At 44.3% G+C, this 27,036-nt stretch overlaps 1 protein-coding gene across 2 annotated transcripts in view; it reads left to right on the forward strand.

Moving 5' to 3' along the window:
• The window catches only part of LOC144781426 (inverted formin-2-like), a 363,383-nt gene that overhangs the window by 186,698 nt on the left and 149,649 nt on the right, over window positions 1-27,036 (forward strand). For both annotated transcript variants that reach the window (XM_078660278.1, XM_078660277.1), the window contains exons 4-6: window positions 6,567-6,726; window positions 19,453-19,486; window positions 26,436-26,577. In XM_078660278.1, coding sequence (XP_078516404.1) covers window positions 6,567-6,726; window positions 19,453-19,486; window positions 26,436-26,577 — 336 coding nt within the window. The remainder of the gene's footprint in view (window positions 1-6,566; window positions 6,727-19,452; window positions 19,487-26,435; window positions 26,578-27,036) is intronic.

The following is a 27,036-nucleotide window of genomic DNA, read 5'->3' on the forward strand; positions in this document are numbered from 1 at the left end:
ATAAGAACTCAATAGCTACTTACAACATCAGGTCCTTGGATGGATATTTTAAGTAGAGCTATTAGGGACTGGGCAATGAAAAGATAGATAACATTTCCCTCATGAGGACCCTAAATGAAGGAAATATCTAACTCAACAACAAGTGTCATAATATTTACAATACTGCCAATAATCCATAAATAATGGCAAACTCTTATTACTTATCAATTCACTTTAATCTAAGATTTTTAGAATGTGAATGGTCAGTACATTAATACATTAGCAAACAGTATAAAAATTATTTTTAGATCAAAATGTAACAGATAAAACCACAAATAATTAAACAGTTCGAAACAAATTCATCACAAACCCATGTAACAGGCAAATGAGTGGAGAGTAAGAGAAATATGAAAATATATCATTACAATTATCAATATACACTCTAGTTTCATAAGAAACTAGAGAATAATTGCACAGCATGCAATTTGATGGGTAGCTAACCTCTTGGTCAAAAAGGTATAGCTAGGAGCAACATCACTGGCCAATGAAGTGTTAAGATTTCAGGACAGTCTCAGTCAGCAAAGACAGCAATCAGCCAGAGTGGCACAGAGAAGAACATCACCAAAGCTCTCCTCTCATAGAAACCGCTACTAACTAATTCTCTTTTTGCACACATATGTATACCCTAAATATTAATGTACAATCTCCTAAAGTATCATTCATAGCTTCGTCACGATTTTCTTGGTTTTCAGAATAGGGTTATCGTCTGACCATACTAGCCCAACAAAGTTTTTGAGGAAGTCCATTGCTAGTTCTAATTAAGTCATCCTTTCACGGAAGCAGGACATTTTCTTGCAACATTATCCGCGTCCTCGTGCACGTCTCACTGATTTGTAAACTTTTGACAAAAAGTTAATTCATAAGAAATTATCAATAGGAAATTCCTTGAAATAAATTGTGCACAGCTAAACAGACTACCCAGCAGTTTAAAACTAGTGAAGGACAAAAAACATTCTCTTCCGAGGCCTAAATTTTACGAAAAGAAAATCATTTAAGCAAGGTTTTGAGGTTCTCCTAGGATTTTGAAATGCATCTTTCTCTAATAAAATAAAACACACATTAGTTAACTATTCATAACATATTCATAAACGATCATTTATGGAAATTAAATAATCATTTGTCTATTGAATAGACACATATTAATTATTCAGACTATTTTTTATTTTTTTTTAGATTTGCAATGTACAATCACATTGATGGTGCTTAGTAAGATACAGCATCTCAAATCAATTGAAATAGATCAATAATAACAAAAAACATAACCCAACATTAAACAGGGTAGAGAGAGATTTCTTCAAAGATATTGACAATTCCACCCATAATGGGCTACATCGAATGCAATTGCTTTTACAATTCTTGCATTGATTCGAGGCATGTACATCTTTTGCCATCACTAATATTAAGCAGCAATCTGCATCATATTTCAACCTCCCAATTTAATACACCGTTTAAATATATCTACGTGAGAGTTTCAGTCTCCGTCTAGGGGATATTCCAGTAAGTAGCTCTTTAATGGTTGCCAAATGTCAAGCGGCCGTGAAGTTGGTGGTAACAATGTGACGTATATAAGACTCATAGTGTCAGTGAATCAGGTCACGGAGTCAAGCCCTTATAGTTGGTGTCTGAGCTCTGCCCCAATGTATAGAGATCTGTCGCTTCGCGGTTAGCAGAGAAATTGCTCTAAATCGTCTTATACTTTTCTTCAAAGGTTGAACATACCCCAGCAATGCTGTCAATGGTGTGGGTTGTATGGTTTGTTCTACCATGAGAGATAAATGTTGGAAGACCTCTCCCGAGTAAGCCTAAATCGGCCCACAGTTCCATGAAGGTGCGAGAAATCGGCACTAGGAGCAGCGCATCTAGTGCATACTTGTGATGCACAGTCGTGTATCTTTGAACACGTCCCCAACCTTCTGGCATCCATGCCTAATTAATGTACATTTGGTAAGGGTTTCAGTGGTGGGGGGTAGTCACAAATTAACTCCTATCGGTATATGCGCCGAGTATAAAAATTCAGTATGTAAATACTGTCTTAGTTTTGTCCAGGACCTACACGTAGTAGGTAGCATCTGAATTTCAGAGGGGCATCGGGGCAGGCCCTGTGGCAATAGAACAGATAGTGAATTAAGACATATCTGGGATCACTCCGGCTTAAGATACTGGAGTTGGGCATCATGGTGATACTAGTAATATGTCAAATGGATCTGAGCAACGACATAGTAAAAATAAAAATCAGGAACGCTAAATCCCCCACATTCATAAGGCATATTTAGAGTTTTCCAGCCTATACGCGGCTGTTTACCAAAATTCTGCTGTCCCTCTATCCAGACCATAGCCCCCTCTTGTAAATATTCTGCCAGGGCTTGTCCCCCAGGTGGATTATGCGTGGTATATAAGTGGGTATAGTAAGAAAGAAACAGCGACTGTGACGAAGCGGTAGTCTGTGCAGCTTTGTCCATATCTTTTCGTTTGCCCTCTACAACCTCAAAATCTCTCCGTATAGAGCGCAGCACACCAGCATGTTTAGAGCTACAGACCCCCTGTATATACGCCTAAAGGGCATCCCACAATATGGATTGTGAGTTTACGGCTCCGTCATTTATCAGGAAGTATTCCTGTCAGTGTGAAAAACCGTGTGTCGAGCAAGGCCTAAACAGAGAACCTCCATGAAGGTTGCTGTTTTGGGATCGTGGGGAATTCAATCATGAGGAGAACAGGAGCATGATCGGACAATGTACGGGGCAGATAATCAATTGTCTGGACCTCTAATAGAAGCCACGTGGTAAGGTACCAGTGGTCGAACTGAGGCCAGGAGCCCCGAGGAACCGATTAGAATGAATAGTTCTGTACCGTTGGGTTTTTGTGGACCAGGGATCTGCCAACAATGCAGACTTCAATAGTGTGGTAAGGCCATGTGTTGCATGCGGTTTCGTGATACGCCTTGGACCAGTAGTGTCTGTTATGGGGTCTACTGTTAGATTGAAGTCACCACACATTAGTTTATTGCCAGCGGCAAGGCATTCAATCTGTGCAGCAAGTTTTGGGAAAAAGTCAGTAGTATCTTCGTTTGGTGCATATACATTAATTAAAAGAAGCGATTTTCCTCCCAGTGAACCCAGCACTAAAATGTACCGGTCCTCGTCGTCTGTCACCACCTCCCAGACTTGATAAGGGAAATCGATGTACCAATATACATACTCCACGTGAATATGAGCTATAGCTAGAAAAGAAACGGTGGTTGCCCCATGACGATGCAAACCCATGCACTGGGTGTGGTGCATAGTGTGTCCTTTGGAGAAAGGCTAGTTGGATAACATGTCTGGGCAAATAAGCTAGGACTTGATATCCCTTCCTAGGGTTAGAAAGCCCTCTCACATTCCAGAATGGACATTTAAGGCTCAGTCCAAATCGCACTCACCAGGGAAAGTCATCTAATTTACGCAAAAACATTTCACTGCATCATTCAAATACGTAAGAGTCACACCATCAGCAATGTATAGAAACATTGCTCTGTACCCAAAGCTAAGAGAAGAATTAACATTAAAAAAAACAATCCCATCCTGTCCCCCACCCACATCAGATAAACAAAAGAAAGCACCCAGTGAATCCCAGTCACAATTTGACAGAGAGAAGCGAGAGGAAAGAGAGAGGGGAGGGAGGAGAAGAAGCGAGCAGAAGAACATCCTGAGGAGATTAGGCAACACTCCAAAGGAGCCGTCTATGCATGGAAGACAAAATGAGCTGAGTCAGTTCTGCACAGTATATGACTGTTCCGCAGCTAGGAATGTTCAGAGCAGGACAGTTCTGCATAATATATTTATAACTTACAGACCATGTAAAAATGCCTCTTTGTTGTCTCAAATATAGATCCTTGAAAACTGAGCGAGCCGCCCGCCCATGGCATCTGGATTACAGCATCTCTGTCATGATAATTAAGAATCCTGGCAATGATCAATCTTGGAGTCGTGCCTGGCGGGCCCCTAATGTCCGGGGTGCCCATCCCACAGCAAATGTGGCGGAAAAGGCCTCTCCCTTCTGAAGACATCCAAGAGGACAATCTCCACAAATTTAGTCATAGGGCTCGTATTTGTGGATTCGGCTACACCTGTGAAGTGGATATTGTTTCTGCACAACTGAACTTCCATGTCTTCCGCCGTTGTGGTGAGTTGTTTAAGCAGACTCTCCGCCCTCTCCAGCCGCTCCTGAACAGTGGATAGCGTATCTTCCAAATCAGAGATTCGTTGCTCGGCACTCCCAATTCGGGTATCTTGTGCTACCAGGCGACCATGGAGGTCGTCCAGTCTAGTGGTAAGGGTGTTAAAGTGGGCATCAATGACTCGAAAGCCTGCCCGCAATTCAGCCATGATTGCGGCGGGTCCTTCCAGCTGGTGCGGCTCTGTTTCAGTGGTGCCCTCGTTTTCATCGTGCCTTGAGGTCTTTCCAGCCTCGAACTAGCGTTGTTTGGGGTCCATACGCCCCATTTTGTTCATTCGATGTAGGTACTATAGCACCCAGGATGGACCACAATGAGTATGATGTTTAGATGTACTGCATCAATTCACCCCCAGCACACAGGTCTCAGCGTCAGAAGGCCACAACAAAATTCCACTGTGATGAAATTACTGAATGCAGGGGGGAACACGCCACCAGAGCAGCTGTTAATCCATGCAGAAAATGGTGGTTTCCAGGCCCCAACAAGCCAATAAAGGAGGAGAGGCACAGGGCCTAGGCTATCAGCAGGTGCATGCTTCTCTAGGTGTCAGCTGAGCATGATATCTCCGTAACTCCCCAATTCATCAGTGTGATAAAGATAGTCTTTAAGGAGAAAAAAGGGAGGTAAATACGGCCTAGCGCTGCAGGCAGAAGCACCGCTGTTGATTTGTGGGGAGGAAGGGCAGCCCAGGATGCACAGCACCTCCTACCTCATAATCCGACCGCACCAGGAGAGCATTCCCAGGACGGCAATGCCCAAAGCGGGAGGTCTCAGCACGGCCCCCACCTCGTTCGGACTGGGGCGTTTATTGCAAAGAGGCTCAGGACTGGAGCCCGACTGCAGTCTGCCTCGCGCTCACTGGGCCCCACCCTCAGGCTCACCCAAGACCCGCTGTCGTCTCGGGGCCTCTGGGGGCCGCGCCAGGCCCGGGAGCGCAATCGATCCAGTCTCGGTGCAGCGGCCGTCTTGTGGCACCGCAAGTGGTCTTACATTGTTGGATCCGATGTAGAAAATCAAGTTTTGGCCACGATGTAAAAGGTGGCGGACAAAAGGTCGGGCGATGGCTCTGGAGCTCTGGAGTCAAGCGTCCATCTTGGTCGCTCATTATAGATGAAGAAAAATTGTGTTTCACCTAACATTTTTCATAAGCGTTTCTAAATACTATTTGTTTCCCTCTTCTCCTGCAAATGTCTTAGTTCATATGAATGAAAACTTTATTTATTCAAGCTTTCCACACGTTTAATGTCTTTTTCATTTTCTACACGTGTTGTGCTTAGTTTTACACTTTTTCCCGAACACTTACAAAATAATGTCTACCCATGTTAATGATTTTCACACCTTTAGTCATTGTTTTCATTAGTAACATTAATAATAGCCGATTAATCAAGCAGGATCTTATTTTGCAAAAATCATGCTTCATCAATTTATTAATAGAATTCCAAATTTTAGTTACATCATCACATAGACAATATGTATCTCACCAATGAATAAGTCCTGGACAGATCCAGAACCTGAGGGCAGCAGAACCTCGTGGATATGTCTAGGCTAAAGTCTGTCATACTATTTCAGAACATACGGCCACTTCAATTGGTTCTTTCTTCGAGTTTCCTTGTGAGTAGGTTTTGGCACTGTAAATAAATCTTACGGAACGAGTTATGTCTGATTGTTGGCTTTATGAAACTGCTGTGGCGCGAGGGGTTTCCTCTTTGGATTTGTCTGCTACCATTTATGTGACATAGCATGGTAGCAAGAGGAGCCCTCTGCTGTTTCTGACTTCAGTGCATTCTGAGTGAAAACCTGAGCAGATGTGTCTAAACACTACAGGCTGAACACCTTCACCATTTTCCACCACTGCCTCACAAGAGAGATTCTAGCCTGCAGTGAGACATTGCAGTTCTATTTCCTCACCTTTATGTTGACTGCATTCAATTCTACTTTCTGGACAGCATCTATTTTTAGTTGGTTCTATATTTTGAAATGTCTCAACAAAAACTCCTCTTTGATCGATCTACTTCTACAAATTTCATCCAGTTTCCAGTGTCTTCAACAGAATGTTTGAAATGATATTTTGGCATGCTTAAAAAATAAATGTTCGCTGTCCTAAAGATTGTAAGCCCTTGTTAATTTCTTCTGGTTCTAGTGTGCGCGTCTATGAAATGTGTGGATGTAATGTAAAGCCAGAAATGTTTGTAGACGGATATTCAAATAGGTTTGGAGTCTGAGAATGTCTCTCAGGCGTCCAATAGAAGTGATTTTATTTCGCCTGATTTTCAGATTGCATCACAGACTCATTCACACTTTGCTTTGTCTACAGGTGGTGAAAAACCAGCAGTATCGCTTCAGTGTTATAATGAATGAGCTGTCCACAACAGACAACCTGCCTTATATGGTTACACTGCTCAGTGTCATCAATGCTATTGTTCTTGGATCTGAGGAACTGCGCCTTCGCACCCAGCTGAGGAATGAATTTATAGGTATGTTTTCATTTTCCATCATTAAGGTCACAACATGGTCTGCAGAGCAATGGTCGGTTCTATAGGTTAGCAGATGCCTCGAGTCCCATCTTAAAAAAATTATGCTCTGCATCCTATTTTTTGCAAATCTTGATCTGTTTTGTTTTGGGTTGGTTTGTGGATTCAAAGATATGCATCTGTTATCCTGATCCAAACAGTTAGCAATCTCAGCGTTTAATGTGGAGGATTATTTAAGGCATCGTTTATATTAATACAAGTGGAGCAACACCTAATTTTACGTGACTGCTATGGTAAACCCGGATATGGAGTAGGCGATATACATGAAGATATTACTTAATTGATTGGTCACCTTGTTCTGGAGCCTTTTGGAATCACTATAGAAAAAAAATCCTCTTTTTTGGAAGTCACCCCTCGAATGTATTCCTTTTTCTGGACCCCACTTCTACTGATATTGGGACTATGTACACTAGGACAGTGGCATTTCGTGCCACAGTACTTGTGCTGAGGCCCTAAAACGGTAATGATAAAAACATTTTTTTACCAGATTGATCTATTTAACTTTTCTGTATGCAAATTGTAGATGGTGCAGAAATTTCACGGGTGAAATGAATTTAAATGTCTTGTGTTTACTTCAGTGTGTATTTACATATTTACACTACACACAGCTGACATATATGGATACCAGAAGCATAACTGGGCTTTGGTTGGTCTGCAGTTAAAAGGCACTTCAGGTACACATGACAATAGAAAGTGTGCCTAATAAGCTAAAAAAGCAAGGCATGTAATATATCTAAAAAAAAGTTACACACTGTATTTTTAAAGTGTGCCCTCATACCGACTGAAGGCCTACAAGCTATTTCTACTGCGTAGTTTCAGCTATATTTCCAGTAGGAAGACTAAAATATTTACTTTGCATTTTCATTTGGGAACGTGCTAAAAAAGTAATTCAGTTATTTCCCCTTCATTAAGAAAACAACCTGATTAAATACAGAAAACTGTATTTTGATGGATTTAGTGTAAAAATCTTCTATATAAATAAAAATGTAAATGTTTGTTTGTTCAAAATCGTAAATCTCCTAAAGTTCTTCACCGATTGCTTTGAAATGTTGACACAACGTTGGATTCGAATACGCGCGTGTTTTTATATACACAACGTTGGATTCGAATAGGCACGTGTTTAATCGGAAGCCCGAACAGACACATAAAAATGTCCATGTTCATTTGTTCAAAATCTTAAATCTCCGATAGTTCTTCAGCGATTGCTTTGAAATTTTGACACAACGTTAGATTTGATTAAGTGCGTGTCCAATACGCGCGTGTTTTTAATCGAAAGGCCGAACAGACCCTATAGATTGGCTCGTTGCGCAACAACTACAAGGGACGCATACAGACAATAGTCACAAAAACATATTGTATACCCACAAGCATTGTGAAATTAAACATATTAGAAATGTGCGCTTACTCTTTTCTTTCTCTTCCTTTAAACCAGACTGATCCACAGCAACGCGTGGCCGGGTACAGCTAGTAACTTAATAAAAAAGTGTTTTTTAGCTGCCTGAGCCTGAACAGGCTTAAAACCACTTCTTAAGAGGGCAATACGTGTTTACAGATGGAGAAGATGAATCTACATGCCTGAGGACAACAGTCTGTCCTCTGGATCCAGAAAGGCAGATGCACTGTTAGCAATTGACCATTTTGGAGGAATTAGTCAACTGGGACAAGTAGTGGAGACATGACAGAACAACAGAGAACCGTAACCCATTTTGACTTGCTAATTCCGAATGGGGTTGACTGAATCTGTTCCCATTCATTCCCACAGCCCTCCAAACCCAGCATGAGGGAGAGCATGTTGTATCCATGGCAGCTGGGAGGAAAGCTCATCTAAAAGAGGTGTGGTAAGAGCGTACCTGCAGCACCTCCGGAAGGAAGGAGGTGTCTGTCATTATGAATTTAGGGCTTCTGGGAATTCTTACAGTAAGGCAAAATGGTAGTGCTTCAAAATGTCATGGGCATAGGGTTCGAATTTAGCTAAAAATCAGTAGAGAAAAATAAATTGACCAATCACAGACTAGTGTAAAGTCTAAGATGTCCTTTGGCCCCACCAACTCCACAGAACATTGATGAATCTGAAGGGAATAGGTCCTGCTGGAAGAAAGAAGACTCCTCTTTGAAGAAGACTCAAAGACCTCTGGCTCCTGCTGGCAATCAAGGCTATGGTTGGCCTGCAGTTTGTCTGCTCCAGTGACAAATGGCAGGACTCCTCCTAACTCCAGTAGAGCCCAGCTGACCATAGAAGAATGAACACTGGAGGAACTCTTGTTGAAGGGAGCTCTAGTGCTTAGACAACTTGCCTGAAGAGCTAGGGGCTGAAGGACTGACCAGAAACAAGGTGCCCAACAGTTGGAAAAAAGTGATACCTAGTTATTTTTTTCTACCTCTCTAAGACAGGGACAAGGTGTTGAACCTTACCCAGGCAGGCCCCCCCCAGATGGGTAAGAAAAGCAGGTATGTCCTGCTCATAACATTTTGCTAAACTAAATATGGGTTCAGCAGGACCTCGTAGTAATGGTATGCAGCCCCTTGCAACCTTTCCTGCCTACAGCTCCCTACCTTGCCTCACTGGTGGAATTTGAGGTCTAAAAACATTGGACCAGGGTAATTGGGCAAGCCTGTTTGCCCAATGAGGTGACTTTAGCAGGCTCAAAATCCATCTCCATCCTGCTACAAGCTTTTGACCACCAAAACTGAAGGCTTCTGCAGAAGTTTGATGACTAAGTATCTCATTTTGAGGGAACTTTGCTGCTCTCAGTCTTGGACTTCCCTGGGGATTTCCTACTGCTTGTGCCATATCTACCAGGGGTTCAGCAGAGTGTATACAAGAATTTTCTTGAAGCGGGGGCGGAGCTTGCTCGGATCGGAGATGGCCACCTAATTCCCGAGCTCCGCCAAGTCGGCAACTAATCCCTCAATATCCTTGCTCTCTCGAGCCCTAGACTCACGTATCATAGCGGGGTAATTGCGCTGTATGCTCCGATAACTGCTCCTTGACGAAGGGAAGCGCCCGAAGGCTGCCAGCAGCTCCACACGGGGCAGAGATCGAATGGCGGTGTGGGCCGTGAAGCACCGGCCTCGGGTGATCAGGAGCCCCGACAGCGTCACTCTTTGTGCGGCGGTAGCGGGGCGTCTCTCCCCGCTGCGGAAGGAAAAGCCCGGCGAAGCAGACCACCAACCGGACCTGCCAGGCGTCATATGAGGAGGCAAGGCGGAGGCACGTGGGACCTCTACAATCACTACAGAAGTCACTGGCAACCTTGAGCTGCGTAGCAGTGGACCTGCGCAGCTGCGAAACACAAAGGGCCCAACAAGGCGACGCTCGAGTGAGGAGCGGTGGGCAAATCCCCTCTGCAATTAAATATGTGGCGGCCCACTAGCGGAGACAGTAATCACGGCTGGTGGTGGACTGGTGGACCCTGCCGAGGCACAGAACGAGTGGGCTATTCAAGTGCGTGCCACCCCTCCTCCCCCTCACTGTGGAGAAGCAGTATAGAGGAACACTAGTCCATTGGTCGGGCCCCCGCTCCCGAGCTTGTGGAACTCCCTCAGTTCAGCTTATATTTGGGAAAGCTGACGGAGAAATACAGACCTCCTGCGTGCTGCTGGGGTTAGTAGGGTTTCTGAACCCACCAGGGAAGAGCAGACAAGATAGCGCACTAGCTATAAACGACTGGAGGGAACTGCACGCCTCGGTGCCACAGGTGAAAGGACACAGTTGAGCACCTTGGGGGTCAACCACCACCACCGACTGAGGGGGATAGGTATTGCGGCCTGCGGACCCGGGGTAAATACACCTGAAGTGGGCGGCAGAGAGCGCCCGTGCCTGCCTGGGGAGTGTACTAGCTGATACTTAGGTCCACGTCCGCCACCTGGAGCCTGCAACCCTTGAGCTTACGACCTCACGCCGCGAATCCCCGGATTTTTGCAAATAGTGTCCAGCTCGCTCTAGTTTGGCGACTACGCTGCCAGTGCCCGGTAGCCAAGATGGGAAAATCAGACAGAGGCCAAACCTAGCTCCCCTTTTCACAGACACGTTCTAAAATGCAGGAAGATGGAGTGGGAGAGGGGGAGGACAGGCTGCGCCACCAGAACAGGAACAAGACCTCAAAACCATGCTAAAGTCAATGGAGAAAGGGCTGCAGGAGGAAATCACCCCACTGGGAGTGAAAATGGATGCGTTAACATACAGGATGGATAGAATGGGTGGGAGGTTGGATAAGCACGCTAAACGTCTGGATATGTCGGAGAGGAGAATTACGGAAGTGGAGGAAGCGCAAACCACTATGGACACAGAATACAAGCATTTGGGAAGGGTGCTGCAGGTGCTACAGGACAAAACAGAAGATTTAGAGGCCCGTTCTCGATGCTGCAACATTCGCATCGTGGGCTTGCCGGAGTCAACTCAGACAGGAAAGATGGAAACCTTTGTTGAACGGCTGCTGGTGATGCTGCGGGGGGCGGAGGTATTCTCCAACATGTTCATAGTGGAACGAGCGCATTGCACGTTGGCCCCTCGCCCGAAGCCAGGGGCACCGCCAGGGCCAATAATAGCTAAACTTCTCAACTACAGGGACAGAGATGCAGCTTTACACACCGCTAGGGAAAAACAGACACTTTCATATGAGGGATCCACTATAGCGCTCTATCCAGACTTTACGGCGAAAGTTCAGGAGGCGAGGAAACACTTTGTCCAGATGAAGCGCCAACTACACGCGTTGGGAATGGACTACGCAATGCTCTACCTGGCTAAGCTCAAAGTGGACAGAAACGGGCAGACTCACATTTTTACTGAGCCGAAAGCACTGCAAAAGGCGCTGAAAGAATGGGCAAAAGACAGGAGGAAAACACCGGAGCATGAACTTCTGAACGAAGCGTCAGGGGGCGGAATGGAGGAGCAGGAGTAAGAGTTGTCACAACAAAGAACCCCCTCTGTCTTTTTAACTAAAATCTATGGGGACTGAGGGACACATGGCTGCCGACTGGCGAAGCTGGGATGAGGTTGGCACATTGTGATGCAACTTGCTATTTCTGAATGGTTCGTAGCCACCTCTGCCCACATGTGGTAACACCGGTTTGGTTGATATTTGTTTTCCTTTTGGGGAAGGGTGTGGGGAGGGGGATGGGCTGAAACGACAGTCCTCAGAATCGCGACCTAGTTGGGTGAGGTCCGCTGTGGGTGGGAAGGGTGGGAGTCGGGGAGTTGAGTAGCTTATGGTTTAAGGCCAAGAGGTGTGGCACACTAGTTACTGTCCATCAGAGACCATACAGCCGTTTACTGTGTGCAGAATGATGAATGGCTCAGCTAGACATGAGTGATAGAATAGAAGAGTCCGCAGGTGAGAATCGGAGGGGAGGACTGATTGCCCTTACCTGGAATGTGCGTGGCCGAAACGACCACCGAAAGTTACGAAAAGTCTTGAATTATTTAACGAGACATCATGTTGACCTGGCCCTTCTCCAAGAAACGCATTTACAGGAGAACTCGCCTATATTACAGGCCCGGGGACTACGAGGGCACATTAACGCGGCTGGCTTTACATCACACGCTCGGGGGTGCTCACTTGGGTAAACCCAAAATCGGACTACTCCCTCAGTAAATTGTGTGCTGACTCAGACGGTAGATATGTAATATCAAAACTCACTGGAAACGGCTTAGATGTCTTGGTGGTGAATGTCTATGGCCCAAACTACTACCACCCGGAATTTTATAAAATGCTATCTGAAACGGCTCGGAAGTATCCCAGCCGGACTACCTTGTGGGGCGGGGACCTTAACATGATCGGATGCCCGAGCTGGACCGATCGAGCGGGCCGGACAGGCGCCCAGCCAAGGCAGCCAGGGAATTGGACAGGATACTGATCTGTGACAACCTTGAGGACGTCTGGCGCAGCCTACATACAGAACAGGGAGGGTACACTCACTATTCAGCCTTTCATGATACACACACACGTATAGATTATTGGCTAGCATCGTCGGGACTGCTGGACCGGATATACAATTGCCAGGTTCTGCCACGTACACTTTCCGACCATTCGCCGGTACTGTTAAATGTAAATGTAAATGTACCGGTATTTATAGAGCGCACAGCTACTTCCCTGAGGTAGTGTCCCGGCGCTGTCCGTATACCGCTTAGGAACCCTTCCTGGTTTTCCCTGTGAGTGTCCACTCCTGGGCACCCCCCAGGGTAAAACCAGGCATCCCAGCGCTTTTGGGGCCGTTGTGGAGATTAAGCAAGCTATTGCCCAGAGTCGCAGAGTGGGACCCATGATTAGAATAGGCACCGAGGCAAGAATTGTCAGGTCTGAGGAAATTGAGCCCAAGACCCGCCAAAGCGGGTATTGAACCCTGGTCCCGGGCCAGACCTCTGCATCAGGGTCTGCCGCTCTAACCATTTGAGCCACACTTAGGCCTTGCACTACCGCAAAGGGCCCTTCCCCCATTCACATGGAGATTTTCGCCGTATTCATTACTTGACCCCGTCTTTCGGGAGGAACTACACGAGGCGATAGAGACATATTTTGACACAAATGTAGGTTCGGTGGACAGCTTCCAGACAATATGGGAGGCGTTTAAAGTTTATGTGAGGGGCGTGGCCATAAGTAAACATGCAGGGGTTCTGCGCTCGATACGTCAGAGACTGTCGCAATTAGAGACAAGACTAGCGGACTGTGAGGTGCGACTGTTGACACAGGATGCCGATGCCGCCCGTGAGGAAATGAAAGGACTGCTCGCAGAATATCAGGAAGAAGCGACCGCAGAGGATAAACACCTAAGTAAATACGCGATAGGTAGGACATACGGAGAGTGTGATAGACCGGGGAGGGTCCTAGCCAATATGGTAAAACAATAAAAATCTAGAGTAAGGATTGCAGTGATTAGGTCGAGGGAGGGAGCGTTGCTCACGGAGGAGGAAGAGATTGCGCAACGGTTTCTCGAATACAACTCTGAATTGTACGCGTCGCGCACGGCGGGTAACGTAGAGGAGATCTCGGAATATTTAGACCATATCAAACTCCCGTTCCTGTCGAACGTGCAACGAGAGTTCTTAATGCTCCCCATACAGTTGGACGAGATCTGAGATGCGCTTGGCGGGGAGCAGGCGGGGAGTGCGACGGGCACTGATGGCCTGACAGTCGATTTTTATAAAACATTCCTAGACATCCTGCTACCGCACCTATCCCACCTGTTTACGGACATGATTGAGGCTGGGCAGATGCCTGGCACGATTAGAGAAGCATTGTTCGTTGCCATCCCTAAGCCCGACAAACCCTCCGAGGAATGCAGTTCCTATCGGCCACTCTCACTGCTTAATGTTGATACTTAAATATACGCGAAAGTCCTCGCAAATAGACTGGCACTGTTGGCACCTGAGCTAGTTGCCCCGGAGCAGGCGGGACTTGTTGCGGTTAGAAATATTACCTATAATCTGCAAACCGTGTTCGGGGCCATACAACACACCCGACCGGACGCGAAGGCAATGGCAGTTTTCCTTGATATGGAAAAAAGCCTTTGACTCTGTGGGGTGGTCTTTCATGAACGCTGTCCTAGCGAGACTGGGGCTAGGTCCGATGTTCCTACAGATGATTTCAGTGCTGTACACAGACCCGTTGGCACGCATTAGACTGGCCGGTAAGATCACCGATCCATTTAAGATTCGCAGAGGCACCCGGCATGGATGCCCCTTGTCCCCTACGCTGTATGCTTTGGTCGCGGAACCCCTGGCGTGTGCTATGCGTGAATATCATTCCCATCGGGGACTGAACTTCCCCACATATCAACTAGTAATAACGACATACGCGGACGACACACTACTGTACATTCGGGAACCTGAGATGAACCTAGCCCTGCTATTACGGGAAGTGGTGAAGTTTGGGGCACTATCGGGTCTGAGAGTAAACTGGGACAAGTCGACAGCGTTCCCCCTCACGACAGCTACAGAACAGTTCGAAATGGACTACCCACTGAAGTGGACCTCTGAGCCTGTGAGGTACTTGGGGGTGCGACTGCACACGGACCCTGAGATAGTCTTTCGTGAGAACTACGGTAGGGCTATGGATAAACTAGAAGACAACATAGTTAAATGGATTGAGTTACCGCTATCCTTACTTGGAAGGATTTCGATAATGAAAATGGTCGTCTTACCTAGACTGCTGTACCTGTTCACGAATATTCCGATGGTACTCCCAAAATGTTTTTTCACACTACTCACGTCGCTAATGATTAAACTGGCTTGGGCTGGCAGGCAAGTGACAGTGCAATGGAAAACTCGAATCCTTCCGTATCAGCTGAGCGGCCTTGGAGCTCCCGACTTCGAACTGTACTATCGGGTGGCGCAGGCAGCTCACTTGCACAAGTGGATACACGGCAAAGAGAACGCATCATTCATTAAACTAGAGAAACTTTTTGCTTCCCCGTCGCCCCTCCCAGCAGTGATCTTTGACGCACCAGATAGGTGCACAGGTTTGCTAGACTCATTAAACTCACCTAGGCATGCCTGGCACACACTCTTGCAGTACCACGCCGGTGTGATTTTATATGCCCCGCTGATGCCCATCGAGTGGATGACCTGGTTAGCACTGTGCAGGGATAAGGGAGTAATTATTGCACTAAAGGCTCTAGGCATACATACTGCTGGGGACATGTTCAAGGGAGGAACGCTAAAGAAACTTTCCGATATAGCAACGCTTGAGCTAACCCCTACTGTGTTGCAGAAATTTCAATTCCACAGACTCAGGGAAGCTTGGCGAGAACAACTGGGGGATGACCTACCGGAACCCCCAGAGCTCATGGAACTCACGCATGTAATTCAATCCGAAGAACCGAGGAAATTGGTCACTAATCTGTATAGACTGACCATGTCTGAACAGGCGGCTGGGTGCAATAAGGCACGTCTTGACTGGCAACGGGACCTAGACTCCACTATCTCTGATGATATGTGGCGTTATTGCTGCTCTAATACTCGGTCCGTCTCCCTGAACGGTAGGCATAGGTTGGTTCACTTCAAATACATTAATAGATTTTATCACACCCCAGAAAGACTGCAGCGGTTCGGCTTACGAGATAGTGCGACCTGTGACAGATGCAATGCATCAGAAGCAGGGTTCATACACTTGGCGTGGGAGTGCCCGGGGGTGCAACACTTCTGGGGGCAGTGTTTCAGAAATTAAGTAATATTCTCCACGAAGAGAGTGCTCCATCCCCAATGCTTGCGCTGCTAGGGTACTCCAATACATTGCCTAAGGCGCAGCGCAGGATTGTTGACATGGGGTTGCTGATGGCAAAAAGGAGGTTAGCAATGTGTTGGATGAGAGGCCCACTACCCACGACTGCGCAATGGATGAATGATTTGACACACTGTTGCGCGCAGTCAGAAAATTACAGCAAACTTCTACCCCCCAAGAGTAGACCCAAGAACTTCTGGGGATTATTCTTCGACTATAGGAGGAGGAGCACAGCAGAGGCAGTAGCGGGGAGGCCAGGCGAGATAGCACCACTGGGGAAGCAGAGGAGAGTTAAATGCTAGAATGTGTGGCCCTACAGGCAGGTACATTAGTAGCGAAGTGCCCTAAGGTCACTGGTGGCTAGGATGTCGCTAGTCTAGCTGGGTCTGGTTAGGACTATGTCACGATAAGTTACACACAGTAGCGTGATTGCGAGTGTAGAGTACACACCTCTGGTGCAGTAACAGTTGGGGTTCCTTTTGTTGTACCTGTCTCAATACTGTAGATCCTAGACGCTAGCAAATTCTTTAATCCATTCATGGAATTTGTGTACTGAAGGCCGCCCGCCCTTCGGGTTGTGGGCTAAATGGCTGTGTATACTTAACGGTGTAATGGAATTCTGCATGTCACACTGGTTTTCAGGACTACGTGTCCATCTGTAAGTATGTTGTATGCATCCGAAGGAATAAATCAATTTAAAAAAAATAAAAGAATTTTCTTAAAGCCTAACCAGATTCTGTTTTATTAGGTTGTTTTGGGTCAAACCTCCCAAATTAATAACCTAATTTCTGACCTGGACAAAATAGGCTTCATCCTTTGGAGAATATTTGTTTCCAAAACTCATTTAATGCTGAAGGCTATAAGGGAAAGATCGGCTGATAAAATTTGTAGATGCCGAGAATGCATCAAAGCTGTTGAATTGGGAATTTGTGGCAGTGGTTTCAAGCGAAGTGGATGTTCATAGGACACCTACATAAGGAAGCTTAAGAGAGCCCGGTAGTATGGAGGGAATCTTGCCCTCAATTCCCCCTCTTCATCGTGTTGCTTATTGAGCCTCTTTCTATTAGAATTAGAAGGAAGCTTTACTTTAAAAACAACATCCTGGGGAGCTAATTACTTAGAACTTCATTGTGCTGCAGTGCCTTTCAATATTTGCTAAGTGTTCGAAATTAGTTATCTGCTTGGTAAAGGTATGTACCCTGTCCAAGCAGAAGCCACAATCCTAGTCAGGGTAAGCTACACACTAAACACACTAAAAGATAACTTGTGCTCACCCTCTGGTAGCATGGCACAGAACAGTCAGACTTATCTAAAGAGGCAATGTGTAAACTATTTTTGTAACAAATAAGATAGTAACACAATGAATTCCCCACAAAGACTCCACATAGGTTTAGAACAATAGATTATTATATTATGAACAAAACAATACAATTCCAATCTATGGATGTTGAGATATTACATTTTTAGAAGAATAAATTCAGTAAAAAACTTAGAATAAATTAGTGCTAATCGGTTACTTTAGGTCGTGCTGGACTGGGGCAAAGTCAAAGTTCAAGCCAACCTCATAGAAGCTTAGGCTGGCTCCTTGTCGCAAGTGACGATATTTGTCAATCTTCTCCACGCAGTGAATGCAATGCGCCAGTTCTGAAGACGGGTGCAGGAGTTGAGAGTCATCGAGCGATGCGCCGAATTCTGCCACTCAGTCAAGAGGATGCGTTGATCTCACCAAGCTGCAGTGGAGGCGATACAATGTCCAATATGTTTGTCTCGAAGGGCAAAGCTCTGGTTCTGATGCAATGCACCAATTACTCTTGCAACCCGGTCAGACAGGAGATGCATCAAAATCCGGGTTGCAAGTATCTAACCAGTGAGCCAGGCACAGGAGCATGGGTAGAGACTTTGATATCCCTGAGTCTCAAGCAACAGCAGGCAAGTCAACAAGCCCTTGGAGATCACCTGGAAGGAAGGCAGAGTCCAGCATTCCTTCAGCAAAGTCAGAGAGCAACAGGCAGCAGGGCAATACAAGAAAAAAGCAGGACTTCCAACTCTGCAGTCAAAAGATGAATACTTTCAGCTGTGCAGCAATCCTTCTGACAGACGTTCAGTTCAAGTTCCAGAAGTGTCTGATTTGATGGGGTCAGGGACCCAGTACTTACACAAAAGTTCCTTTGATGTGGGGGGCGACTTAAAAGCAGCTCAATATACTGCACAGGTTGCCCTTTCAGCCCAGTTATATCTGTCAGGCTATCTATGGGGGCTAAATCAGCCCTTTGTGTTGGGACAGTACACTACCTATTCAAGTGAAGTGTTGTCCCCTCCCTTCCATCCTGCCCAGGCAAGACAATCGGAATGCAGATGAATGTAGATGGGTACTCCATCACACCTATCCTTCCAGTTTTGTGGCTGTCTGGAGGGAATGCACAAAGTGTAGCTGCCACCCACGCCAGAAATATATTGGAGACAGGCTGTCTCGCACATAGAGCAGTAAGTGCAGAGAAACGTCAGCTTTCTAAAATTGGCATTTCTAATATAGTAATGTTAAATCCAACTTCACAAGTAAGGAGGATTTATCATTACCAATAGCTATTCCTGTCTGATCAGAAATTACAGGTTAAAAGTATATTAGGGAATTCCCAATGCTTACCTATGAAAGAAGTAGAAGCCTACCTTAGGAGTGACTTCTATGTAATAAAGTGGGAGTTTAAGGCTTGGCAGGAGGTTTTAAATCCCAACTCGAAGTGGCAGTAAACCGCACACAAAGGCATTGCAGTGGCGGGCCTGAGACAGGTTTGAAAGAATATTCTTGCCAGTGCTGCAGCCAACAAGTAGCATTTAATTTACAGTCCCTTGGTATATGGTATACCACTTTACAATGGACATACAAGTAAAATAAATAGGTCAATTAGGTATACACAAATTACACACACATGTTTAAGGAAGAAGCACATGCGTTTTAGCACTTATTAGCACTGGTAAAGATTCAGCAAAATGTGGAGACAAAAACGGAAAACGATTTTTGAAATATTTATAGAGTTCATGCACAGGCATTTAAATGTAGTTTTGTGTTAAAAAAAAATCAACATCTTGTCAGACTTTACTTTCACACTTCCTATAGCCCAGCAATATTGTCCCATAGTGCACCTTACAAAATCCTCTTATATGCAGTCAGACAAAGTAAACACCGTTCACAGTTTTAAAAGAATAAACTGCAATTTGCCAAAAGAACGGCCATGACATGTGGTCAGGGTCTTTGAATCCACAGCAACTGTGCAAGATAAATATAAAATTTGTCATCGTTCACCTTCTGAACCCCAGCACAATTATTTTGGTGGTGCTGTAGCACCCTGGCCTCGAGCAACTACGATGCACCATGATTCTCTATGTCCAAATAAGTTTGGGCTTTCGGAAACATTTCTTTTTTCATATTTGATTTTCTTCTTTTTTTCTGCAGGTCTCCAGTTGTTGGACGTTTTAACTAAACTGAGGTAAGCTGTTTGCATTCTGTGTATCCATCATGTACACTTGTTATGCCTTGTTGTCTTTAAACACTTCTGAGGACACGTGGCCTATGTTGCACCTCAGTGTTGTCTGCTGCATTGAGCATTCTAACTGTGTATGGGAAACAACCTTTACAACGCAACTTTTACAACGCACTACCATTACAACGAAACTTTTACAACGCAACATCCATTACATTGCATGCCATTACAACGCAACTATTACAACCCATGACACTACAACGCATACCACTACAACGCATGTCATTACAACACAGTCATTACAACGCATACCATTACAACGCATACCATCACAACGCATAGTACCCTTACACTATCCAACACTTACCCTACTGTTGCACCTCCTGGAGTTAGAATAGTCATTTTTACCCCTACACTATCCAACACTTACCCTACTGTTGCACCCCCTGGAGTTAAAATAGTAATTTTTACCCCTACACTATCCAACACTTACCCTAGTGTTGCACCCCCCTGGAGTTAGAATAGTAATTTTTACCCCTACACTATCCAATGCTTACCATACATGCAATGTAATGGTATGCGTTGTAATGGTATGCGTTGTAAAGATAGTATGCGTTGTAATGGAATGCGTTGTAAAGGTAGTTTTTAAAAATTCATTGTAATGGAATGCGTTGTAATGGATGTTGCGTTGTAAAAAATGCATTGTAAAGGTATGCGTTGTAAAAGTATGCGTTGTAACTTCATACATCCACTGTGTATGTTGTGAACTTAAGTCTGATTAACTGCTACAAAATCGCACCTTCTTTATTGGTCATTTTGTTGCCTGACCTGTATTGGCATTTCTTCAGAAAATAGTTCAACTTGGCGATCATTTAGAAAACAAGCCAGGAATGGCTGCATCTTCTCTCTGTGGGCCTATTTTGCAAGTTTTTCGGCATTTTCTTCAAACATGGCCGTACATGTCTTCTATTCCACTGAACGGTTTTGGGTGGGCCGGAGCCCTTGGAGGCCTGTCTGTAAAGACCAGGGACGCTCCTGGTGTCTCTGTCACTTTTCCCAGTTCCCAAGGTTAATTGCAGCAGGCATGGTGTGGCTTCATAAAGAGAGAGGGAGGGAAGGGAAGGGATGGTGGAGTGAAAGTGAGCTGAGAAGAGAGGAGGAAAAGAATGGATGTGTGGAAAGAGAAAGCGAGTAGACAAAGGTAGCGGGGTTGGTGTAAGCATTTCCACCAGGGCTTCTTTTGGTTCTCCTGTCTTTTACTGCCTACAGTTCTGTGCCTAACTTAATCTGCTTCTTGTTCGACATATGGTATTTTAAAACAATGATTCTTTTCACTCCCCTTCCTTATTATCATTGCCCACATGTTTATAAGCTGCCATTAAGTGATCAGCAGAGAGAGTAACTCCAAGGGCCCAGTTCACAAACTGTGTTTTATATTATGCAAAGTAATATTACAATAGTACTACTACCACATAAAAATATTCAATTAACGCACACCTAAGCTGGAATCCTCTGCCTCTTTTGTGGGAGGTGCCCACAAATGTATGTCTATGTAAATGTAGGAGGTGACAGGGAAGAGGTAGGAAAATGGGGAATATATACTCCTATATGGGTTTAGGAAAGATATGCGGATACCAACACACATCTACAAAAGACTTGGGAAACTGCTGTTCACAAACTACACTAAAAATACTACAGCCCTGAAGGTAACAAAACAAGGCTACCTACAACCAGACTTGTACAACTACTGAACTGCACTGGTACTGCAACACAATCCGATAGAAAATAATCGAGGCAGGAAAGGAAATACAATGACACATATTAGAAACTAACATTCAAAAATGTATTTCCACATTTAAATTATATGTATTAAGAAGTGGTGGCTGCCACTGTGTAGTTATAGTTAGCGAGACTTTCCAAATGAGAGATTTTTTTGGGGTTTCTTTAATAGCTTTAGCTACTGTTTGATTGTTCTGATCAAAACTTTCCAAAAAAAGCTCGGCCACTTTGGCTCCTTCGTGGAAGATGCACACCAGTCGGTCAAACGTGTGATTTCCATGATAATTCCGATAGGAAAGATTGCTCTTTGATACAGAATTAACAGTTGAATGGAATAAACCCAATTTGGGGAAAAAGTTGGAATTTTACTCAAAAATAGCGCTTGTTAATATGTTGTAGATACTTCATGATCAAAAGGGTTCCCAAGGAGCTCTCAATTGTCCCATGGGCGGAAGCAACTGAAGAACGGCCGGTGGGGGGCGGAGGGGTGCTTTGACCCTCCTCCCCACAATTGTATTGGGACCCCATGAGCCCTGATCTAACTTGGGACAAAGTGGTGCATCTTCACCACCCCACATGCTGGAGAGGTTGGAGAATGCACCCTGACCACACTGAAGCAGGCAGTAAAATCCTGTATCTGGTCACCCCGCTGGCATTGTACAATGTCAGCTTGGTAGGCAACTGGCAGGGCCATGCAGGCTTGGACTTCCAGTGAAGCATAGGAGAGCCAGCGGCTAAGGTGCTCCACAGAGGAGCATGGGTACCAAGACCCGTATTAAAAGTTGCAACATGAGGCTTAAATAAATGTAAACAGAATGAGAAGGATAGCCAAGGGGCCTCGGGATCAAATCATAATCTTCTGCCACTCAGGATGAGCTGGGATAGGAACACCAAAAAACCTCAGGGATACTCTAAAAATGTGCATATATTTTCTGGTGGTGGACCCATAGATTGTAGGGACCCCACTAACAAGAGAAGCGTTTTGGGGGCTGTCAGCTGTGTAACAACCTGCTTTGGAGTACCACTGAAAATGTGTAATGGTCAACCAAAAACTCTTAGGGTAGGGTCGAATTGATAACATCAGGAGACATTATCCAGCTGTCTGTTTAAGCTGGTGCTTTTATAGAACGGCTTGGGAGTGCAGCAACCCCTGTTGGTAGGTACTATGGCTATGTTTGCAGCATGATAAAAACAGGGAAGAAAAGCCTTGTGTACACGTTTTATTAAAATGCTTTACTAAAATGCTTTAATGGCAATCACAAGGTTAACAGCGAGTAATTACATGCCCTAATGAATGTGGGTTGAGTAGGTATCATGGTGTTGCATTGGCTTATTAGGAAATATTTCTGCTTTCATTATTGTTAATACCCCGTTCAAACCAGTAGACCGACCTTTTGATAACTACACCTCACTGTATTGTTTCTAGTGTTTGTTGGGTCATATTGTGGTTATAGAGTTTGGGTCCAATTGGTTTGTGAACTTTTAGCAGGGTGTTACTATAGGCATTTCCACCTGCCTAATTGTAAATATTTGTAAGCTAATGCAGAGTACAGAGGGAGTGCAGGGAAAGTGTGTGTGTGTGTGATAAAGTACTTTTCCTTTTAATTAATAAAATCACTGACTGGACAAGGATTTATTGGGTGTTGTTGGTTGCACAGCTGCAGACTTGGGTACTGGCCACACCACATCTCCTGATTAGGACTACCACGAGAGAGTCAAGTGCTACAACAAAGTACTTCGTTTTCAGTAGATGGAAGGTTTCAGACTTCTTAATTGAGAATGACCTACATCCTTCCCAACTAATATCCCATGCATAGGCAATAACTGGGTGCCCATGGGGGAATAGGACCAGGGCCTGACCAGAATCTAGGCCCTGTGCCTAACCCCCTGCTGCACATTGCTGAAGGCTTAGTAAAGTGGGGGGTTGGGTGCCCACAGGGGGTTAGACTCATGGTCTGTCTAGAGGCCAAGCCTAATAGCCAATCTACCCACTTTACATGGCCAAATGCCATGTGGAGCAGGAGTTTGGGAGAAGGTTGCCCTAGTGGGTTGGCATATGCTCAACTTTGAATATGATAAAAGAAAACTGAACTTCAATGTGATTTTAAATTATGCATGGTAAGAAGAGTTTAGCATATTTTAAAATGCATCTAAAATTCCCTAAAAACCCAAGGATTAAAGTGACATTGTATTTAGGTGTTGAAATTAGATAAGAACTATTGTTTAAAAAACGGGAAACCATGGACATATGCCAGTTATAATTTTGTGAAGTAACCACTACTGTCACCCCCATCATGCACTGCTTAGTAACTCATATATCGCTCAGGATCTGTTCATAGCATCATTGATAAAATCACTAATGATATCTCAAATGACATTATATATAATACTACTATTCACTGTGTTGCATAAACCCTTTCATCATTTAAAAGTTATTAGTAAAGGACTGATTGTCATATACAGCAGATTTGTGTGTACACCTGTGGATGCATAGATTGGAAATAGTGTAAGCCCTAGAGGCAACAGTGGTTGTACATGCTGAAAGCGGTATGGTTCACATTTAAGAAACAGTCATATTTGGGGTTGAAGTAGTGCTCAATGTTAAAGAAGATAAAGACTGAGTGCAATAAATATGGGTTGCAGTTTCAAAGTAGTTTGTGGCTTAAAGCAAAGGCCTGATGCAAAAAATCTGTAAGAAAAGCCAAAGCTTCTGTTGACAATAGTGGATATCTGGGCATATGCACTTGTTAAATAGTTGTAATACAGTGATATAACCACATTGTATGTAATACGTCTATTTATTGGTGTGGATGTTTATTTCCGGAACTTCAATGAAGATTTTAAGGCATTGCAGATTGTTGAATAATGTAGAATGTAGGAGTGACACAGTAAGGTTGTTTGCTATTATACCTATCTCAGTAATGTGTGTAGTGTATTTTTTAAAATTACAGAGGGTGTCTATGGGGCCTAGCAGAATGTATCCTATCAGTGACAAATGCATACCTGTCAACCTCCTGACTCAAAATTTCAGGTCATGTGAAGTCTTTAAAAGGGTGATCCTATTAATGTGAATAGAGTAGGAACTCCTTTTTAGAAGGTGATTCAGGTTCAAAAAAGTGGCGACCCACATTAATGTCATTTTGTTTGTTAGGTGGGTGAATACCAATAGAAAAGGGTATTATCCACCAAATGTGGCTGACTTGTTAGATTTGCTGTGTGTCCAGCAATGGATCAATTATCATTTGATTGGGGATGGATACATATGGCAGCTTGTTGAACGAACCTTGTAGGATGCTGTCACAATGACTGGATGATATGCAACTGGGAAACTTTAGTGCTTTGGAGTCATATTATGATAGGAGGTGGGGCAATAGTGCTCTTCTGTCAGCATGTGTTTGTTCATAAAGTGGGAGGACATAACTCTGAGGAGTTGTGGTCGATGAGGGGGAGAGGAGTCAGGACGTGCTCTAAACAGTGCTACCTATTAGGAAGGTGACTGTAAGAATGGCTTGAGTTTACGTAAAGACTGGACTTTTTGAAAAGAAAATATTATGAACATTAATCTTCCCCCACCCAATAGAATCCCTCCAGTCATCTAGTGGTTACAAATATTTTAATATAAGCATGGTGCACATGACATGCTGCCGCAGCTGAGTGGAGTTAAAAAAAAAAGTGCATTTACAGAAGAGTCCCAAAAGCATGCGATACCCAGTAGTTATTTTGCAATTTGGCGCCCTCTGTTAGCATGACATTACATGAAGCTGTGGCCGGATATATCAGAAAGAGACATTGTACTGATGAAGGATTTTTTCAAAATACTAATTCAGCGTTTGTGCCTTTCCTGTGAGTGTGTGTAGAGACATTTTCCCTGGGAGACCAGTCAATGGGGAGAGCTATACATGTGTATATAACATATTTAGCACTCTGGAATAACCAACAGACTACTCACAGAACCTTATAATTGTCAAATGTATGATGTAATTACCATCATCTGAGATGTGATGAGTGATGTTATCAATTATGTCATTTAACGTGTCAAAACTATCTTCAAAAAAAGATACTTGCGTTTCAGAATGGTACCTATTAAGTCATTCACGTCTTTATGACCATAAACCTGGAGACATACATTTCTTATACTTCTGCCATTAGAGAAGTAGTGTTATAACACAAAATGAGCCCACACTTCTGCAGATTGTAAAGATGTCCCATGGCTTGTTACCGCATAGAGTAACTGTTCAACTACCAACGTTCCGCACTTCAACACATCCCAACTCCCTAATAGCCCCCAATTTAATAGAGATGCAGATTTTTAATGATAGTGGTCTTCTGCTCTGATATGTCCTCTCCATGCCACTGGAATCAAGCTATCCTGGCTGATGAGGGCTGAAAGCCCGAAACCGGTCCTAGCATGCTTGTTTCCAGTCCAGGGATGACCTGGCTTGGCAGTTCGGGCTGGACTTTTCCCATGGGACAAAGGGTCAAGACTGATTTGCATATGGCTGGGTTCAAACTGGAATGGCATGGTGAACAAAAAAAACGATGGATTTAGGCCCAGACCTCCATACTGGGGTGAATGTATGACATTGTTCTGCATTTTGTCCGTCAACTGTTATTTTTGCATTTGTTATCCTGACGGGTATGCTCAGACGAGAGTCCCGTGCTCTCCATGCCACTGGAATCAAGCTATCCTGGCTGAGGAGGGCTGAAAGCCCGAAACCGGTCCTAGGATGCTTGTTTCCAGTCCAGGGAGGACCTGGCTTGGCCGTTCGAGCACAGGGGGCACAGGGTCAAGACTGATTTGCATATGGCTGTTTCAAACTGGAATGGCATGGTGAGCAAAAAAACGATGGGTTTAGGCCCAGATCTCTGTACTGGGGTGAATTTATGACATGGTTCTTCATTTTTCCATCAACTTTTGTTTTTGCTGATATGTGTTTAGAGATCAGGGGATAAAATGCCTTTTTTAAGATATATATAAATTAAAGATCAAAGTAAATGTTATCACTTAGTGTTAACCCATGTCTGATGAGATGAATATATTTGTGCGTATTATGGAGAGGTATCTGAAATGAAAAGCATTATAATTTCACTAGGATGTTATTGTAGAAATATGATATTAAACCAAACCTCTTGTAATCTCTTACTACACACGTCTATGATGCCAATCCCAATCTAGGGACCACGAGGATGAAGATCTAGACATCCAGGCTTCCGTGTTTGAAGATATAAAGGCCGAAGATGATGAGGAATTATTCAACATATATGGAGGCATTGATATGAATAGTCATCAAGAAGTCTTTTCAACTCTCTTCAATAAAGTGAGTGGATTTATTTTTACCACAAAGTTTTAAGTAACAACTCTTTCAATGTTGCAATTGAAACCCAACACCTTTCAACTAATTTGTTTCAGGCATCCGTTAGTTCCTTAAGCAAGTGATGAGTTGCAGGTTTTTGATTGTGGATATGTGCAGTGCTGAACATTCCAGGTACCACACCAGCGGTACTTGAACTGGGGGTGCTTCAACTGCCCTATTGCTAGAGGCAGATCCAAAAGAAAACCTACACCAATGAGGCCTTTCCATCCGTTCCTTTTCGGCCGCATTAGCTGTTTGTTCAAATGCAATGAAAGGTCACTGGTAATTAAGGAGAGTCCATAGAGCAATCTTTGAACCACTACACATTTACTTGCAATGTATGTTTTAAATGTACATTGTGTAGCTTCAAAGCGATGCCATTTTCTTACAAACTTTTGTCACTCTTGTGATATAGTCCTATGT

The sequence above is a fragment of the Lissotriton helveticus genome, chromosome 9 (assembly GCF_964261635.1).
Source record: "Lissotriton helveticus chromosome 9, aLisHel1.1, whole genome shotgun sequence".
NCBI lineage: Eukaryota > Metazoa > Chordata > Amphibia > Caudata > Salamandridae > Lissotriton > Lissotriton helveticus.